The sequence below is a fragment of the Ictalurus furcatus genome, chromosome 15 (genome assembly GCF_023375685.1).
Source record: "Ictalurus furcatus strain D&B chromosome 15, Billie_1.0, whole genome shotgun sequence".
In the NCBI taxonomy this organism is placed as follows: domain Eukaryota; kingdom Metazoa; phylum Chordata; class Actinopteri; order Siluriformes; family Ictaluridae; genus Ictalurus; species Ictalurus furcatus.
In genome coordinates this window covers 3,820,001-3,841,080 of record NC_071269.1, presented here as the reverse complement: position 1 = coordinate 3,841,080, position 21,080 = coordinate 3,820,001, and the positions used below count along the sequence as shown (strand labels likewise).

At 39.6% G+C, this 21,080-nt stretch overlaps 1 protein-coding gene across 7 annotated transcripts in view; it reads left to right on the top strand.

The window, feature by feature from the left end:
• Window positions 1-21,080, top strand: part of hspg2 (heparan sulfate proteoglycan 2) — a 123,381-nt gene that overhangs the window by 29,397 nt on the left and 72,904 nt on the right. For 6 of the 7 annotated variants that reach the window (XM_053644090.1, XM_053644094.1, XM_053644095.1 and 3 more), the window contains exons 2-11: window positions 4,388-4,514; window positions 5,072-5,140; window positions 17,325-17,434; window positions 17,632-17,690; window positions 17,913-18,073; window positions 19,198-19,236; window positions 19,637-19,765; window positions 20,019-20,207; window positions 20,368-20,487; window positions 20,625-20,756. In XM_053644090.1, coding sequence (XP_053500065.1) covers window positions 4,388-4,514; window positions 5,072-5,140; window positions 17,325-17,434; window positions 17,632-17,690; window positions 17,913-18,073; window positions 19,198-19,236; window positions 19,637-19,765; window positions 20,019-20,207; window positions 20,368-20,487; window positions 20,625-20,756 — 1,135 coding nt within the window. The remainder of the gene's footprint in view (window positions 1-4,387; window positions 4,515-5,071; window positions 5,141-17,324; window positions 17,435-17,631; window positions 17,691-17,912; window positions 18,074-19,197; window positions 19,237-19,636; window positions 19,766-20,018; window positions 20,208-20,367; window positions 20,488-20,624; window positions 20,757-21,080) is intronic. The other variant, XM_053644092.1, reaches the window with a different exon arrangement.

Here is a 21,080-nt window from a genome sequence, read left to right as displayed (position 1 = left end):
CGCTCTGCTTACAGGGTTCACTAAGGTTTAGCAGTAATAAAAAGAAAGAGAGAGAGAAAAAAAGACACGCCTATCCTCCAATCACAATTCTCAGTAATACCGAACATTCAACACCGATTCCCCCACACAGGCTGGCACACGGCTGTCTGACTGGTCTGGCGTCTCTCCCTGGCACTGAAAGGTGTCTGGATGTTCTCCCCAGAGGAGTGTACAGTAACACTGTAACATTTATTCATTCATTTATCTTCAGTAAGTGCTTTATCCTCACCCAGCATCGTGGCTGATCCAGAGCCGATCCCAGGAACACTGGATGTAAGACAGGAATCCATCCTGGATAGAACGCCAGTCCATCACAGGGCACCATGCATACACACTTACTGCCAAAATCCTGCACACCTAGGGGCAATTTAGTATAGCAAATCCACCTACAGGAAACTGGAGAAGCTATTAAGCTATTGATCAATTATTACTTAGAGGTTATTTGCTGCCTTAATTTGCTTTCCTTATATTTTAAATGTTGACCTTGTTAGCAAGTTATACTGAGTTTTTCATGAACTGTGGTGTAGCCAAGCAACGAACAAAAGTTATGTATTTATTTATTTATTTTGTTAAGCAGTTATTGATTCTTAAGTTAGGAGTAGTCTGTATACTGTTTGCTATCTAGTCAACTAACTACACGGTGAATGTAGCTTTTGTAGTTAGTTTTGGACAAAATTTTAGACTTGTCCTGTGGTAAGTCTGTGGTAAATTTTGTTTTAGCTACTCTACAACATCTTCGTCATCTTCCTCGGCGCTTACTTCAAAACTTGGGAAGGGTGGGGGTTGCGGGGGATAAGGAAAATAAAGCTAGTTTGTGTTTCATTCCATTTGGATACAAATGGATACCCGGATGGCTTTGTTGCCATTGCTGTGTGGAGAGTGCATCTTGGACATGCAGATAGCACATATTCGTAAAAGCTCAAATGGTGATTTTTCTAAGGACTGGATTAAGAATTTAGACTGAATGGACCTACGTTAATGCGCCACCTAGCACTTGTAGCTCGCAGCTTATATTTCAGCATGGGGAAACAGCTGTGCTGAGCAGGAAGCATCAGGTGGTGTAAATTGACAGTACAGTACACAATGGAATGCCTGTGGGAGTCGTGGCTTACTCATGATCTACATGCGGGAGAGTGGCCTGACCCACAGGGGAAGCTTTATAGTTTCCATGCAAGTTATGCATCTCAAACCTCCGTCCAGCTCTTGTTTTCCTTCCCCAAACCACGACGAATCCCAACAACTTGTCAAAGCTTGTTCAAGCTAGCATCTGTAATGCTACATGCTCATGGTGGAGAGAAATGTGTAGAATTGTTGACAGATGGTATGCTTCCTTCCTGGCTGCTTATGGCCTACTGTACAGTTTGCTATCGCACACTGAGAGGCTTCATTCCTCACGTTTGTTCTGCCTGAGGGAGTTTGTTGTGAATTGTCAAAAAATACAGATGTCCGTTTCCTATAGTCTGTCTCTCAGGGAGAGGGATTTTTCCCCCCCCCATTCCTTTCTGTCATGCGACATGTACACATCAACCTTCCTGTCATCTTGTCTATGATAGTCAACGCTTGGACAACTTTTGATCCCATGTCACTGTGTACAATAGGTGCAAAAACAGCTGCTTACTCTGTCTATAGCACCTATCCTTACTTTTTAGGAAGGTGAGAGAGTTGTGAAAGTGTACTGTATATTTAAAACAGGGTCCTGCAGGATGCTAAACATCTGCTCCATGGAAGACCAGCCTGTGCCAGGGAGATCCAGCTCAGAGGGTTTTCCACTTAATGCTCCATCAGCGTTTAGAAATACATCACCTCTAACATCAACTACCATGGTCTAACACCTCTACCATGTAGTAGTATGAAATGTGGAGATGTTTTTGGTGCCTGTAGAGCCTGAGGAGGCTTCTGAGATTAGATTTTCATCTAGAGCTCTTTGAAGGCACTTGCTGATAATGGATGGCATTTCTCACCCCAACCCTCTTTTATCCCAGACTTCAAACTGTTGGACAAGGCAATTTTCACGTGTCTTCATGCTGGTGGAACGTGTGAACGTTGACGCGCCAGAGGGTAACTTCTCAGTGAAAAGAGAAGACCTAATAAACAGAGCTATGGCTGGTTTTTCTGACAATTCAGTATTCTCTTCCATCACACACTGTTTTGCAGCTGTGCTGTTACGTGAAGGGAAGTTGACTGTTCTCACGCTGTTCTTGTTGGACCTTTCCAGTTGGCCGTGAGTTTAAGCAGGGGTTGGGATTGCCATAGATGGCCGTGTGTATGGGAAAGAATATGGGAAAGAATAGTCCACATTTGTCCAATTGTTATTACTCTCAAGGGAATTTTGGTTGAGTGTGTCCTCAACAGATGTGTTCTGGCGTCTTGGTGATCTTACTGAAGACCAGCTTCCTCTTGGCTGTCCTCTCCATGTATTGATTGACCGTGGATTCCATTAGACATAGGGATTTGGTCGAGGCCAGTAAACAACAGCTGGGCCAGCCCCAGAACAATGTTAACGTTCCAGTAGTTTCATATCTCCTGTGAACTCTGGGCCCTGATTTTTCATATATATATATATATATATATATATATATATATATATATATATATATATATATATATATATATATATATATATATATAATATATTTTTTTTGTCTGCACCACATTGGCTTTCATACAGGATAAACACTATTGTTAAAAGGCACATTCGGAAGATAAACAGTGGGATTCGTATGCAGATGACTGCTGTGCAAGACTATGTTTACACTTCCTATCATTTCCTTTGTTAAATGGTTTCCAACCGGGTGTGGTGACTAGATGTTTATATAGTAAGTCTAGATGTGACTTTAGATACTGTATGTGTTCTGTTGCAACCTTAAGGCATGTTAATGGCTCTGAAATATTGACCTTTCCTTTCATGCGCCATGTTCCATTCATGGTTTCCCTGCAACAACCCTAACCCTTGACAGAAATACATCTAGCCTTTATAGTACTCCAGTTATAATGACTATAGTGACTTTACAACCCCAAATCCAAAAAAGTTGGGACGCTGTGTAAAATGTAAATAAAAACAGAATGCAGTGATTTGCAAATCTCATAAACCCATGCGTTATTCACAGTAGAACATAGAAAGCATGTTAAATGTTTAAACTGAGGAAACGTACTATCAAAACGTAGCCCTTTGTTGCCCCCGTCCCAACTTTTTTGAGACGTGTTGCGAACATCTCATTCAAAATGGCCTTAATTTTTTTTCTTAAAATAGTACAGTTCCTCAGTTTAAAAATGTAAAGTTTTCTATGTTCTATTGTGAATAACACATGGGTTTATGAGATTGCATTGCAAATCATTGTATTCTATTTTTATTTACATTTATTTAAATTTTACACAGCGTTCCCAACGTTTTTGGAATTGGGGTTGTATTTAGTCTTATTATATTGGTGTTGATGGTCGATCTCGGTTGTTTGAATTCCTTCCCTAGGGTTACCTTGCGTCTTTATCATATCATATATATATATATATATATATATATATATATATATATATATATATATATATATATATATATATATATATATATATATATATATATATACACATACACATACACACACACACACCATGTCATGGCGTTTCTAGCTACTTAATGGATTTAGTTTTTTTGAGTGCCAGGATTTTTAGACAGACTCCATCCCCGAGGGATAGTGGAGCAGGAGCTGATCATGTAGACGGCTCGCTGAGCGGCTTTGCTCAAAAGAATTTTGCCAGTCAGCGGTTTTCTTTTGAAAAAGGCCTGCGACTGTTGGTTTAGGGTGTTCATTGAGGGGAGAAAGGATTTGGGTGGGAGATCAAGTTATTTATTAGCTGGAGCCATTTAACTGGGGCAGCAGCCCTGATGGAGAGGCTGGGAAATGGGAACTGGCATGCCATGCACGTATACAAAGATAAAAATGAAATCTGAGGTTGCGCTACCAGGCGAAAGGTGGGCATTGTGGTGGAGTTATTAAACATACTGGGCTTGGTGTATGATCAGTGATAATGCGTTTCATTGTTTTGTTTTTTTTACTCAAACTACTTCAATGGCAAGGTTATATAACTGTAAAGTACCAAGTTGAACGTCTAAATCAGTACCAGATAACTGCATGGCACAAGGTCCTGAAAACATCTCCTTGTAGAAAACGTCACCAGATCAGTGATTATACACATCTTTTAAGTTTGCCTAGGTGGGGCGTCAGTGTGAATTCGTATGACGTATTACTCTAGAAACGATAATGAATTTAATATGCGCGCATTAACGTAAACATGTGAGGGCACCGTCAAAGATTTGAGCCCCAGTAAAGCAAGCCCTCTTCCGTTGTTCTAGGTGGCCGAGAGCTCGAAAGTGTGGGATGAGGTGCCACTTCCAGAGGATCTCGAGGCTGCCAGCTTGCCGAGGCCTCAGCGCTACCTCGAAGATGATGAAGACTTCGCCGCCGATGACGCTTCAGGATGTGCGATTGCCTTTCTTTTCTGTTGTTATCTCAATAATACTAGACCCTAATAAATAACAGTGCTGTAGATTATACAAAAGATTGTTCATATTGGCTTGTTTTATTTATGAGATACTTAGCAACTACTTAATTATACAAAGAATTTTTATACAGAAGACATAGTAACTTAATCATTAACCTATAGTTGGGTGAGAAATAGTTAATACTTTTATTACACATTAACCAGTGCTGTAACATTTTGTTTGCAAACACTTCATGATAATTATGATTAAGACTTGGTGATCAATTTAATGCATTTTCAGTTTAGCAATTAATGGTGGATTGTATTATTTTTAAACATTAATAATGATTCATTTGAAATCAGGTGTGATTGATCTTAGTTCTTAAATCTTGAATCATGGGGAAATGTCAACAAGCCTTAATGCAACGGATAAACTGATTAAAAAATATATATATATTGCTCATAAGTCACCTGTGCATCAATAATTTGTTTTCAGGAATTTCTTTCCCCGTGAGATTATGTCATGCTTTTATTGTCTTTTTTGCGTTCTCTGCAGATTTTATCAGTGGAGAGGAGGATGGAAGCACTCCAGAGCCACCGGTAGTTGACCCCCCCTCTACAACAAGTGAGGACGTGCTCTTTTTGTTTTTTTGTCTATTTGGAAATATAGATCCTCCAATGGGGTTGTTCTCTGTCTGAGAGCATGTTGGTGACAGTCCTAGCCTATGAGAAGTACAAATCTTCTGAGTTTTCATTGAAGTAATCAAATAATAGGTAAAGTATGTAAGCAGGGAAATACATATAGGAAGTAAATATGTAAAGTAAGAAAAGACATTAAGTATTTACATTTCTTACTTTACATATTTAAAGATGCTGTGTAAGTAAATAAAATATGTACATGCATGTTAAGTAAATAAATAAAGACGAAGTAACTAAGAACAGATGTAAAATTAAGTAATGGTGCTAAGTAAGTAAATATGTTATCTAAGTAAGTAAAGACAAACTAAATATGTAAAGTAAAGATGTAAATGTTATTAAATAAAGATATAAATATATTAAGTAAATATGTAAATACATAAGTAATTAAGAAAACATGTAAAGTAAGTTCTTATGCAAATGTGTTATGTAAGTAACAGTTTTTCAAAGTACTGCAGATTTGGGCCAAAACGTGTCATGTGATGTCATCACGCCAAAGCCCTATCCAATTTCACGTGCGCCGAACATGAGTACAGCTAAAAGGTCGCATTTACCAACAAACATCACTGCGAAAAACTATTTAATACAATTGCAGTTTCACTAATTCAAGTAGTCTTCCGCAAAAAAAAAAGCACAAAAATCTCGGTTAAAATGTTTTTTTTTTTGTTTTGTTTTTTTCTTAAAGACGCAGCAAAATCAACCATTTTTAGCCACAACAATCACAAAAAAAAACTCAGTCATTTACGGCCTGAATAAGTAAACATGTAAATACGTTAAATGAGTGAAGATGTAAAGGAAATTAATATGTAAAGTGAGTAGATATGTACATACATTATGTAAGGAAATATATAATGTAAGTAAAAATGTACAGTAAATATGTAAATACATAAAAGTAAAAGATGCAAAATAAGCAACTAAAGCCATTATGTAAATATGTAAATACATTAAATTTACATACTTAAGTAAGTGAAGATGTTAAGTACGTAAATACGTAAAGACAAAGTAAGTAAACCAAAACAAAAATGCTAAGATGTAAAGTAAATATGTAAATACATTGAGTGCATGTGTCTAGGTGAGACATGTCCATTTAAAGATGCTACAAGTGTGGTCACAGAAAGATCCTCTAAAGTTCTTTTTAAAAAATCATTGGGCTTCTGTAATGAAATTATTGAATTGTTTTACTTAATTGTTACTGCCTCTGCAGTGGACTGTCATTTCCTGTCCTTCTCATTAGCTGTAATTTGTGATATACCATGAACCAGTGATCAGCAGATTTATTTGTATCCATTGTGGCTGCAGTCTTCCATTCCAACCGGATGGAAATCACACCTAATAGTCAACCGAAGTCCAAGCTCGAGACAGCAGGTTATATATATATATATATATATATATATATATAACACCGAAGACTCCTCCAATGAACGACGAGCTTTGGTTGCACAGTTATCATGCTGCAGATCATACACATCAGCCCGCTCTTACTGTAAATATGTTTTAAGAGTCTGCATTTTCCCATCGTCTCCATCTAAGTGAAGTGAATGTGTCCTGAATGTTGTCTGGTGCACATCCTGACGTTCACCGCATCTCACAGTGGCCTCGCCATAACACAGCGCCTCGGATTTTGTGTCTGAGGTCCAAACAATCCTCACGCTTGCTTTCATCAGATAAGAGGCCGAGGTGGAAGTTAAATAGCGCACTTGAAAGGCGGGAGTAAACAATGGATACATGGGCAGACAACTACTGTGCCGCTCTTTACTTACGGGGAAGAACTTTTCTTTTTTTTTTTATCCTTTTAAGTCTCTGAGCTGAGGAAACCAGAGGAGTACCATACAGGTTACATATTAGATCACTATTTTTACTTACGTGTTGTCTTTGACGCGTCATTTCTCCTTAAGACCATACACCCGTATGAGGACATGTGCAGAATATTTTAAACAGGATCTGTATGCTTTATTGCGAGCAAGGCTGTAAATATCATTCAAACAGTATGACACTGTATATACTTCATGATTTACTATACATGCCAGATACCTTACATCATAAAAATAGCCAACAGCTGTGTCTGAGCACCCAAAGGAAAGTAATAATGTGATCATTATTGAGCTCGCACATGGCTGCTGTCATGATCATGCATGGGAACGATGATCTCTGTGCTTGAGTATTCCACATGTGGTTAAAGTAAATACTACCGGGAGGGAGGAGGGGGCAGGTCGGAGCTACTTTCGGATCAGTAGACAAATGGTCTCCGAGGGGTGTACTGATTAGTTCCAGCATCGTGGATCACTCAAGATGAACTACTTCTTTCAGACTGAATAATTTATCGGCTGATTTATTCAGTGCTGAGGACATTTGTACAGACACCCCCCCCCCCCCCCCCCCCCCAAACTGCTTTTCATGTGAAGCTTCACATGTCAGTCACCTTCATGGCTTGTTCCGGTTAAAGCGGAAGCTCGTCCTTAACAGCCATTTATAGATCACCGCTTGCCCGCACTTGGGAAGAAGCATACGGCTTTTCCTGTAATGGAAGGATTCCTGGTTTTGATGACTGGTTTATATATTTTTGTCTTTCCCGTGGGGCTTTTCCTGTGGGAGATGGAAAAGATAACTGTCTACTACGATCACTGTGACTTTCCTGTTTTTGCATAGCACGCTGTCTTCTGTTTCCTCATCCCATATCTTCACATTAGACATTGACTGTAGTTGTCGGTATTGCCTTTGTTCAAAGTTATATAATGTAAGAAAGTAAAATTAGCCGCTCGGGCAGATTATAAACTGAATTATTCATTGTACAAACTCTCCCGGTTTGTTTTGTTGGGTCAAGACAGGGAATTTTGGTTGTAAATGCGTATTCTGACATAAAATTACATTTACTACAATACTTTTAATGTATCGATAATCAAAGTTATGCTTAAATGGTTTGTTAAATGGGGGGAGGGGCATGGTGGCTTAGTGGTTCGCACGTTTGCTTCGCACCTCCAGGGTTGAGATCTCGATTCCCACCTCCGCTCCACACGGAGCTTGCATGTTCTTCCCAAGCGTCGGGGGTACCCTCTGGGTACTCCGGTTTCCTCCCCCAGTCCAAAGACATGTGCTGTAGGCTGATTGACATGTCTGAATTGTCCATAGCCTGTGAATTCGTGTGTGAGATTGTGCCCTGCGATACGTTGAAACCCCGTCCAGGGTGTCCCCCGCATTGGACCCGAGTCCCCTGGGATAGACTCCAGGCTCCCCTCGACTCTGTGTAGGATAAGCACTATGGAAAATGGATGGATGGATGGATACTAGTGTGACCCAGATGTGGTAAATACAAAGCGGTGAAATCTAAAGGGGCATTTTTCACCAAAAAAGATGGTCCACATTCCCCGTAAAATGTTGTTCAAACCAGACTCTAGAAACGCTAGACAGTTCCTTGCCCTTTCAGATTAATTTTTTTTTTTTTACTGATTTGAGGTAGCTAACTAACACTAACTCTACCTAGGTGCCTTGCTAACATTAGCTTTTGGGTTATTGTCACCTGCATAGCTAGGTCTCAATTGGTTAGTTATTTTTGTAATGTAGCTGTACTATTAGTCTCTGGCTTCCTTCTAATGGTGAGGCAGGTCGCAAAAACAAATTCCACCTCCAAATAATCATCAGTAAAGCAGTAATGCTTTGGAATTTACAGGCATCATCAGTCAACATGACGTTTCCCAGTTTAAAAAGTAGCACAGTAACACAGAAGTGCGTAAGCATGCTTACGAACACGTACACAATGAGAGATTTACGTTCATTTACCAACCTAGAAGGTCCAGCAGAGGTTGTTGTTGGGTTTGACTGCTACACAAGTTGTTTTTTTGTTGTTTTGTTTTTTTAAATTAAGAACACAAACCGTAGGAAAACTGGTTTGTGTTAATGGTGTTTTTGACCGTACCACCCCTACTATTTACAGTGGAACTTTAAAAAAATTTTTACATTGGAACTTGGTACATCTTGTGTATAGCTGAACATAGTTGTCTTTTTAATTTTTTACTTTCATATTCAAAGCTTAATGTTCATGTCTTGTTCTTAAATTGGAATATTCTATTTGATGCATTTCAAACTAAATACAAAGTATCTTAAAAAGCTTGGAAACCTTAACAATATTTGTGGGCGTTTACACAAACACCTTTCCGTGGATTTTAAAAAGCACCAAAGAAGAGCTCTTTATCAGTTTATCAATTTTGTATAATATGCAAGTCCAAGCTAAAACTACTCCTCCATCTCTGCCCTTTCCCCTCAAGAACTTGTATTGCTTGTGTGATGTAGGAGACATCGCCCAACTTATCTGATTCATCTTCTAGTACTCATGACTTTCACGAGCCCCCATGCAGCCTGAGAGCATGAGGTCATCCCAGTGCTTACAACCACAGAAATAAAGGTTACTATTCTGAGTGAGCGGAGAACCGTGGAGTTTGATTGATGAGCTTGGGCTTCATTTTTGGCTCCAGGCTGAGAGAAGCCACATCAGTAGACCTTGTGGTTGTTTCGAGAGTGTTATCTTGTACTTGGACTAATAGATGATTTGCAGTTTGTTTGTTTGTGTGTTTGTTTGTTTTTAAATAAAAATGTATGCTTCTGATTTTCTTCTTCTAATCATTGGTGCCATTTTCTATGCTCCTCTCAAACATTCAAGTTATATTGCGGTTCCGTTTTCCACATTCCACAGAGTTAGCCAAGTATAATTATACCACCATACTATTGAATTCTCGATTCTGATTGGTCAGAGGGTGTGGATTCCTTTTCTCTAACCTCAGCTGTAGTTCAGGGGCTGTTATAGTGGACGATCTGCATAATCTATGAAGTCTAAAAAAAAAAAGTTGATATGGTGATGTTCTGGAGATGTTTATTTAACATTTATGGGAGGAGTCTCCAGGGCCAGTGCTTTGTAACAGAAAGTAAGTTTTCCCCCACAGGCAAGTCTTCAGGATTTGTGCGTTCCAGTTTCTTTGTACAGTAGCATGACGGGCTCTGTGTGTGTGGTTTTTTTTTGTTTGTTTGTTTGTTTTTTTTAAATTTATTTTGTTTTTTAAATCTTATTAATTACAAAAGTGAGAAAAAAGAGAGGCTGGTGAGGGAACATCAGTTATAATAGTAGCTGTTATAACAGGTACTAACTTGTTTTGTGGCCATTCCACAATATTAAGAAACTATAAACGGATAGCAAGTAATCGTTGGCAGATCACACTACCCTGTCGTTGATTTTCTTCTAACAGCTATAACGCCATAAGGATCGGAGGGTTTGTAGGTTACCAGACCCCTTCTGGTCCGAGATGTTCCACGTTGAACAAAACTGACCCTCACCATATGTTTGATAACTCCTGATGGTGAACAGATGTCCTTATGCACCTGATGGAGATGCATTAGAGTCATTAAACTCGTTCAAGAAGCGCATGGGCCACCCATTTTACCCCCTCTTTCCTCATTTGGGACAGTTGTTGTACTGTATGTGTTAGGATCCAAAAGTCGGTGGCGTTAGCAATATGGTGGTTGGGGGTACAGAGGGGACTAGTGCTGGCAGCTGCGGTTATTTTGGTTCCTCTTTGTTGTTATGAGCTTGCTGTCATGAAGGCGGCCATTTGCATTCTGTCAATGCCCAGTGAAGCTGTATTGAGGCCATCGCTTTAGATTTTCAGCGAGAAGAAAGAGTTCCAGAAGATCTCTGTTTAGTGCTTTAGCAAGCCATCAGAATGTCTCCTGTTGTCCGAGCAGAGTTCACATCTCACACACGGCTGTCCAAACAATCCTCCTCATGATCTTCGGCTTTCAGACCCAGATATTGAGACTCGCTGTTGCCTTGGAGAGCTGTATTTTCCTCCTGCACTGTAGGAAACATTGTCTCACTGCCTTATTTCTGTTGTGCCTCTGTACTCACAAGTCATTAGTGTACTTCGCTTGTGTTACAAAAGGGAGGGTCTTGTCCTCGTGACTTCTAACAAAGAGCAAGCAATCTTGAGCTTTTACTCTTAATGACATAACATGATCTAGTGCATACCAGTTGAATCGTGGCACAGTGTTCTATTGTGCTTCTTGCAGAAGATCTAAGTGTGTCCTCATAAACTACTTTTAGGAGTACGTCGAACTATTTAGAGCTTCGCTTCCTGCAGCCAGTCCAAACAAATGGCGCTCTTTGTTGCACTGATCAAAAAAAGGCTGGAGCGTGAAACAGAGATAACGAGAAATTTTGAAAGGTCCAAGTCTCTCTCGCTTCCTTATCTTTAAAGGAGTTGGGAAGGCGTGCTTCATCAGTCTGCCTGATAGCACGTGGAAGGCTTTGTTCAATGGAAATACCATCAACAGCTGACGGCAAAATGGCCAATTTTGATCTGCTTTTTTCTTGTTGGCAATTTGTGCGAGGATATGGATCACAGCATTACAGCCTGCTTTGAAGATAATTTCCTCTAATTAGGGCAGGTTAGCATGGAAGCTGACTGGTTATACTATATAAAGCTCATGTTCCAAGAAGAGCACCAATGTTTTTCGTGCATGAATGCATTCAAGGTTTGGTTCAGGGGGAAAAAAATCATGGCATTGTCGAAATGATCTTTGATTGCTTATCGTGTTGCATAGAAACCACAACGCGTGAACGCCACTGTCTTGAAGACTTTTTTTCCTTTCCTTGCTCACTGTTCCAAAGTGCTAACACTGGAGACTCCTTCCAGAAATGTTTTCAAAAAAAAAAAGAGAAGCATTTAAGATAAAGAATTCACTGTGACTTTCTTTGTTAAATGAAAACACATTTATTTAGTGTTTATTATGAGGAATAGTTCATATGAAGCGTCCACCTTACAAGGCCCTGTGTAAGAGGTGTTACTATAGAAACAGTTTCATAATGTTTACTCATAACTTCGGAAAAATTAAATTTTCCTTTCAGTGTAGTCATTGCTGAGTCAGCACACTTGAGGGAACAGAAGTTCTCATAAGGGATGGGAACCTTTTCACCCATTTATCCCAGTCACAAGAAGACCAATTACGGAAAATCTTTTGGAAAACAGGAAGCTGTCATACTGAAGTTGCTCGCTGTGAGAGTGGATCTCAGGGGGAGACGATGGGAGAAACGGAGAGTTGAACAGTGTTCAGAACTAAAGGATATCCTGCTGGCTGCAGTGACCCAGTAAGAGAAGCTCTGAGACAGATTACTGCACAGTTTTTCCCCTCAGGGTACTGTGTCATCACCTACTCCATCCGCCATCTGCATCTCTTCAGCTTAAGCCGAACGTGACCGCTGGCCTGTTGACAACGCGCCACAGAACCAGAAGAATGTGACTTTATACTGAACTCTGTCTCGAAGTTGATTCTGAAATCCATTCTACCCGGTTTGCAACCATTTCAGATGTGGTGACAGATTAAAAGATGTATAAAGTAAAACAAGTCTGTATTTGAGATGCATTCTTTTGTGCACCTGTTTTAACTGAGAAAACTATTCTTCATTGGTCACTCACCCGTGAGCACTGGCCACTCATCCGTTTCAACCGTTTGACCCAAATATTACAGGCTACTGACACTCAAGCACTTGTGCCCCCTATAGAAGCACCATCTCTGGTGGAGATCCAAAGCCTCAGAGTGGCGTTTGCCCACACATTCTTTCTCTCGCACCAACCCGACTCCACTCAAATCTCCAGAGTTGGATGTCTGTAATTTATTTGATTTTTTTTCTGCGACCTGAACACATAATTTCAGCGGCGTTTTTATTTATTCTCCCTGAGAATTCTTGAAGAAGGGTTTCGCCATACAGTTCTTCCTTTTGTAAGACTGGATTGAAGCTGTTGTATTCAACACAGTAATTAAGGCCCAATTATTGGTTTGTGAAAATGACTCTATGGCCACCCACAGGACTTGTTCTAGCTTTAAACAAGTTAAGAAATTGACTTCAATAGTGCATTGGAAAAAATAAATAAACATAAGCCAGGAACTCTGAAGTAACCATCTACAGTATGTCAGAGGAAATATGAAGTCATCAACTTGGCAGATGGATGGTTTTGATCTCTCTCTCTCTCTCACTTTTGCACTTTCTTTCTCTATCCCCTTTTAATTAGCATGAACTGTGAAGGGTGTGCGTTGAGAGACGGGGGAGGGCTCTGAAGGTTGAGTTGAAAGCAGCATGCTGGAAAAGGCTCGAGCGGCCGTGTGCCTGAATCGGTTCTTTGTCTGGCACATAGGCCTCCGTGTGTTCCACTGAGATCGTGGTCCATAAAGCCCCCACAGTTCTACTGCGCTGCTCTAACACCCAAAACATTTGAGAATCAAGAGTTCGGAATGCTTCCCCCCCACACATTTTTGCCCTGGTCTGTGCTCTTGGCGTTTGAGACCACTTGACTGGGGGATTTCCCACATGGAAAAAGTGAACAGGGCTGGAGAACGAGAGGGAAGGATATGGACTGGACTGATAATTTAAGCAGTGGCTGGGCTACTGTTTGAGGCGTGTCCACAGAGATTAGGCCTTTTGGTCTTCATATTTTTTAGTGTGCCAGCGTGGGGTGGAATTTCAATTCAGTTAACAATAGACATTGTTACAAAGCAGCTGTACAGAAATCCGGGCATAGATTTAGATCCCTTAATGAACAAGCCAGCAGAGACAGTAGCCAGATGAAAGCTAGAGAGGAACCAGGCTCAAAAGGGAACCCTCGTTTTTGGGCGTGGGATTATAAATGATTACGGTTTACAGATGTAAAGAGTAGTCAAACAGTACAAAAAGTGTGAAAGGATGGTATTGAGCATATTTTGAATAAGGCTGCTTTTATATTATACCGTGTCCATTTGAATTGAACCCTGGTGTGTTTTTCCCACTATTGTGGTTTTATTAGACAGGTGAGAACACAGAACCTTTGAGTGTGGACCAAAACAACCGGAGAGTCTGAGAGTGTACGAGCAAGGAGGTCTTGGTCTGCTTTCATTCAAACCCAAGCGCTGTTCAATTGTCGTGATGAAACGATTCGACTCTGAATCGATACAACGGCAGGAAATGAACCAAATCTTCCATTTGTGGGCAGCAGTTCTTGGGTAAAAAATCTATAGTATCCAGGTGAGATTATTCACTGAAGTAAGGGTGACACTTAAGGTCATAAATCTGCTTTGGGAAGTGCAGATCTTTAGGGTATCCATGTGGAATCATCCCTAGCAGCAGAAGGTGGCTCAAAAGTGCAGAAAACTCCGAGCAGATGTAGAGCATTTGAAGAAAACTGAGCAGTGTTTGGAAAGCTGTTGCCTCTAATAATCCCACCAGTTCCAGACTTAGCTCGCTATGAAATTGTGTGTGCAGAGCAAGTGACTATCTGGTGACCAAATAGTGTGTTATATCAGCAAACACTATGTATGCCATGAAACGTTAGCGCTTTTCAGAGAAGAAGAAATATAATTTTGTGTATTTGAGTGGACTCGCTTCGTGCTTTTGAGTGTGCACATATGTGGAGGTGTGACATCGTGCACACGAACACCATTAGTCGTTCCAAACAGTCGACACCACATACGACTCCCAAAGAGAACCATGGGAAGTAGCAGTAAGCTGTAAGAAATAGCACAAATATTGACTTCCTTGCTTAACCTGGAACGACTGACTGAAACGAGACTTAAGTAATGGCCACCCATGAGAAGTTCTGGCGTGTGAGTGAGAATGGAAGCCTGGAGCTATTTAAAGATTTAAAGAACTGCTTGCTCAGTCTATAGAGATAATCTGAGATCAATCGTATAAGAAGAAATGCCTGTTCTGTTTAGAAACTAGATAAGCTGAACATTTGACCACGTACTTATTTTGGCACTGTTTGGCTCAAACATTCTAGGATATGGTATGTGGAATATATCGGATGGAAAAATTTAGGTGCCATTCTCTAAAAGCTGCATGACCTTCATTTTGATACTACACCAATGGTGAGTCTTTTTATCAATGTTCTTGGTATATTTGTTTATTTTTGGCTTGGTGTAAAAATGTAACTTACTTTGTCTTTCACTTGGTATGCAATTTGAGCTTACTTTTTTGTGTCTTGGTGTAAAAATTGAGATTACTTTGCCATTGGTTATGTGTATTAATTGGTTTTCGTCTTGCTGTAAGAATGTAACTCGCTTGTTTTTGGCTTAATGTAAACATTTAGCTTACTTTGTCATTGGCTTGGTTTAAAAATCTATCTCTTTCTTTAGCTTGGTGTAAAAATTGAGCTTACTTGTCTTTGAGTTTAAATAAAGTGTTGTCTTTGACTAAAAATAAATCTTACTTGATTCTGGCTGAGTGTAAACTTACTTGTCTATGGCTCGGTGTAAAAATTTAGCTTACTTGGTTTATGGTTTGGTGTAAAAGTTGAACTTACTTGTCTTTGATTTGGTGTAAAAAGATATCTGATTTTGTTTTTGGCTTGGTGGAAAAAATAGAGCTTACTTTGTTTTAGTGTACAAATGTAAATCACCTCTTTTTGGCTTGGTGTAAATAGTGAGCTTACTTGTCTTTGGTTTGGTGTAATAATAAATGTTTTTCCTTGGCTTGTTGTAAAAATTAAGCATCCTTGTCTTTGGCTTGGTGTGAAAATTGAGCTTACTTGTCTTTGATTTGGTGTAAAAATACATCTTATTTGTTTCTGGCTTAGTGTAAAAGCTAAACTTACTTCCCTTTGGTTTGGTGTTAAAGTTTAACTTACTTAGTGTAAAATGTGAGATTATATGTCTTTGTTTTGGAGTACAAAGTTATCTTATTTGTTTTTGGTTTGGATTCAAAATTGAGATTATTTCATCATTGACTTGGTGTATAAATCAATCTTTGGCATCGTGTAAAAATTGAGCTTACCTTGTTTTGGTGTAAAAACGTAACGTACTTTTTTGGCATGGTGTAAACATTGAGCTTACTTGTCTTTGACTTTACATAAAGTGTTGTATTTGACTAAAAATAAATCTTACTTGATTCTGGCTTAGTGTAAAATTTACTTGTCTATGGCTTGTTGTAAAAATTGAGCTTACTTTGTTTTGGTGTAAAACGATAACTTACTTTTTTTTTTTTGGCTTGGTGTAAAATTTGAGCTTACTTTGTTTTGGTGTAGAAATGTAACTTGCTTTTTATGGCATGGTGTAATATTGACCTTACTTTGTCATTGGCTTAGTGTAAAAAGAAATATTTTTCTTTGACTTGGTGTAAAAATGAATCTTTTTCCTTTGGCTTGGTATAAAAATGAATCTTTTTCTTTGGCTTGGTGTAAAAATGAATCTTTTTCTTTGACTTGATGCTAAAATGAATCTTTTTCTTTGGCTTGGTATAAAAATCAATCTTTTTTTTGGCTTGGCATAAAAATGAATCTTTTTCTTTGGCTTGGCGTAAAAATGAATCTTTTTCTTTGACTTGGCGTAAAAATGAATCTTTTTCTTTGGCTTGGCGTAAAAATGAATCTTTTTCTTTGACTTGGTGTAAAAATGAATCTTTTTCTTTGGCTTGGTGTAAAAATGAATCTTTTTCTTTGACTTGATGCTAAAATGAATCTTTTTCTTTGGCTTGGTATAAAAATCAATCTTTTTTTTTGGCTTGGCATAAAAATGAATCTTTTTCTTTGGCTTGGCGTAAAAATGAATCTTTTTCTTTGGCTTGGCGTAAAAATTAATCTTTTTCTTTGACTTGGCGTAAAAATTAATCTTTTTCTTTGACTTGGCGTAAAAATGAATCTTTTTCTTTGGCTTGGTGTAAAAATGAATCTTTTTCTTTGGCTTGGTGTAAAAATGAATCTTTTTCTTTGACTTGGCGTAAAAATGAATCTTTTTCTTTGACTTGGTGTAAAAATGAATCTTTTTCTTTGGCTTGGCGTAAAAATGAATCTTTTTCTTTGGCTTGGCGTAAAAATGAATCTTTTTCTTTGGCTTGGTGTGAAAATTGAGCTTTACTTGTCTTTGACTTGGCGTAAAAATAAATATTTGTTTCTGGCTTAGTGTAAAACCTGAACTTACTTGCTTTTGACTTGGTGTAAAAATTGAGCTTATGTTTCTTTGATGTTGCGAATAAAAATGAATCTCCTTTGTTTTTGACTTGGACTAAGAAATGAGCTCCATTTCTGCATTTCCTTGACTTTGTACATGTACATTGCACAATGACATCTCATCTCATTTGACCTTGCTACTATTTCCTTTACCTGCAGTTTACTATCGTGCGCTGGTGAACTTCACAAACTCATTCACCTACGGCCCTGAGCTTGACGACATCGATTCTGCCACCTTCCAAGAAATCTCCGCGGCCATTGTTGACACGGTGTGTATTATCTTTTATGATCAGTTTCAAACCACACATTATCCTACATGCCACATAAATCTCTATCTGTTCAGAGAGTCGACCAGGGTTAATGTTAAACTCGAAAATAAGCCTATACTATTAGACTTACTCACTGGGTGTGATGTAGCCAGCTGCATGTGTTTGAGTGTAATTGAGGATGTTTGTCTCTCCCACAGCTTGAATCTGATTACTTCAGGATACCAGGAACCCAGATTGTCAATGTGGTCCTCATCAAGTAATGACCGTTTTCTGTATCAAAACTATTATTGAAAAAAATGCAACACTAAGTAAGCACTAATACACTTGGGAGACGTGCTATTATAGGAAAATAATCAACTACAGGAGGCTTTACGGTAGTCGCGGGATTACGGTTACAACTCTTCAAAGTTGATTACTTTCCAAGAACAGCATGTCTCCAAAGTGTTGAATTCACACAGTACCTACCTTGTGTTTTAAGGCAAATTGGCAAGGATGTGTTTGTGGAACTGGACGTGGGCTCGGAAGACAACTCTAACGAAGCCCAGATCCGAGACGTGCTTTACTCCGTGGTTAGTGAAGGCTCCATCGCGTCCTACGTGACCTCTGTCAGGGGCTTCGAGTTTAGACGCCTAGGAGAACGTAAGGATCCTGATTATCATCAAATTCTGCATTTATACATCCTTGACATTTGGTATACTAGGGGTTGCATGACTACGAATTTTTATCGAGGGGCGAAAAAAAACAAAAAGTAGTCGACTAGTTGTCCGTTTCCATGATTTAAGCGAAAACTGTTCCAGGACGTGGATATTTTCAGCCTGGTTTATTTGTGCTGCAAAGAACACAGCAAACTGCACTCTTAACTGTTAATAGCAACACACAGGCTACAAATAAAATTTTTTTTTTTTTTAAAAATCCTCACCCCCTGCCAAAATTTACCAACCAGGCTTTTGATGTTGCTACATTTTCAGTTTCAGTAAAAGTTAAATATATAACACTGAGACCTGATTTATATAACATTTTTTTTTTTACATTTATATTTCCTCATAATTATATTAGATGGCTAGTTACAACTATCTGATAGTGAGCGTACATAGCATCAGATAAAAATGACTACTTTCATATTAAAATTGCAACCTTGCAACCGTTCAGAGATAAATGCTATTCATTGTCAATAAATTAGGCATGCCAAGCAATCATTTAAAAAAAACAAAAACAAACAAACAAAAAAAAACACGAAGGACTATATCTTACCATGCTCGTGAGGTGAAAACGAGGCTCCAATCATCTGGCGCACAGGTGGGGTGGGGGGGGTGTGTGAATGAATTTTGATTACTTGTGGAACTGGTTTAAACTAGTTTATTAGTTTAAACACCAGGGGACCACCCCCCACAAAGTAAATTTTTTTAGGCCTCGTAGGGGGTCCCTTGGTGCTCGTGTGTGGCCGGGACCCATCTGCCATCCCCCCACCCCCTCATTTCGAGCACTGCGCCACGCTGACTAGTCGACAAACCCCACAGCAGCGACTAGTGAATGTATTCACCAACTAGATAAACTAGTCTGTGCAACCCCTAGGATGCTCTACTTCCATGTTGTTCATTAAATCTTCGAGGTTTGGCACACCTCTGCTCCAACACTCCTGATTCAACAGTTTGCTCATTATATGATGCCCTGGATTAGGTCTGGTGGTGCTTGTAGCCTTCTAGGACTTTTTGCGAGACAACCAAAGTGCGATGATAAAGCTGATTTTTATGTCTGGTTTGTAGCTGATACCACCCTCCATGCGGAGCCTCTAGCTTCTCCAGGTTTGTACTGTGCCATGCCTGCTGCATGGCGACCGTAGAGCGCAGCCGTTTTCACTCGCGAGAAATGTATTGCCGAGGAACGGACCCTCTCATGCATGGATGCACATAACTCACATTCGAGGAGAAGAATGAGATAGTTTGCATGCATGGCCTAGTTGTATCGCTTCTCGTGCGTGATGATGTGCTAAATGGAGACCGCATGTCTTTTGATCGAGTGTCTTCGAAATAAAGAATGCTAGATACTAGATATTGCGTACCTGCCATAGTGCGTTGTCAGGTTGATTTAGAGAATTCCTTTAGAAAAGCTTTAAGAGGTTGTCGTGTGTGTGCATGGCGATATGGGATTCAGTTTGTGTACCGAGTCTGGTTCACGCTCACTAACTGTCGCTGTTCTTGTTAGTGAAGCCCGGTCCAGCGGTGCCCTGTACCACTGACGAGTTCACCTGTAGAACCGGAGGGTGCATACCTCAGAATTTTGTCTGTGACAACAGACCAGACTGTGCGGACATGAGCGATGAGATTAATTGTGGTGAGTAAGAATGTACTCTCTTGGGATTGTACATTAAATATGTACTGTATGTGGACAGTAGTCTTTTTTTTTTTTTTTTTTTAAACATGTCTAATAACAACAACAGTCATTATAGTGAAATATTTTTGCAAAAATTCGATAACAAAGGGTCATTTTTAATTTGCATGTAGATCCTTATGTGTACGGATCAAAGCCAGGATCTGAAATCTGATTAATATTAAATGAAAGACCTTACTTTTATCATTTTTCATAGCTCCAGAAGAACCTACTGCTCTTCCACCCATTCAAATACCGAGTACCACTTCAGAGATTAAAATCCCCCCACGTCTCGGGCCGTGCCGTGCCGATCAGTCCACGTGTCAGAACGGACAGTGCATCTCCCGAGACTACGTGTGCGACGGAGAACGCGATTGCAGCGATGGAAGTGATGAGCTCAAGTGTGGTAAGAGTCTGATAAAGCATCCTGCTGTAAATATTTGGCAAGAGTGGGGGGGGGGGGGAGAAATTATAAGCATGAGGTCAGGGTTCGATTTAGGTGTAGTGGAGCTGCTTTAATCATTTTGACAATGGATTCGTGCGTGTGCGTGTGCATGCTTCTCCAGGAACCCCTTCGCCCTGCGAGCCCAACGAGTTTAAGTGCCGGAACGGCCGCTGTGCTCTCAAACTGTGGCGCTGCGATGGAGACAACGACTGCCATGACAACTCTGATGAGCTCGATTGCCGTAAGTTGCACCGCTTTATCATCCGTCACATCCCAATCCACTTATTTCCCTGGTCGGGATTTATTTACACGCAACCGATTCCAGTTTTCCTAACAAGTACTCCACGTTAATATCTCTGCCGTGTTTCCTCGGTGTAGCTGTTAAGAAACCTGGGGACGTGTGTGCTCCGGAGCAGTTCACGTGTCAGAGTGTCCAGACCTGCATTCCTGCCAGCTACCAGTGTGATGAGGAGCCTGACTGTCCCGACCGCTCTGATGAGTACGGCTGTGGTACGGCATTCTTTACTTCTTACACACTCGACTTTATAGCCGCTATTGACCTCCGTGGCTTTCTTTCGTTCTCTTCCCTTCATTCTCTTGTCTTTCTCTCAGTTCTACACCTATTAATGTGTTCAAAAAATACTTTATTCAAAATGACATATTCAGACATGGGAAGTAATGCATTATATATTAAGAAAATATTAAGTATTTTCTTTTAAGGAAATATCATACATTTTTGTAGTTTTAAAAAAAAAACTCAAACTTTTTCTCAAGTAACGTTTCTCCAATCTGTTATGATCTTTCCATTATTTTTTTTTCCTATGGCTCAACTGA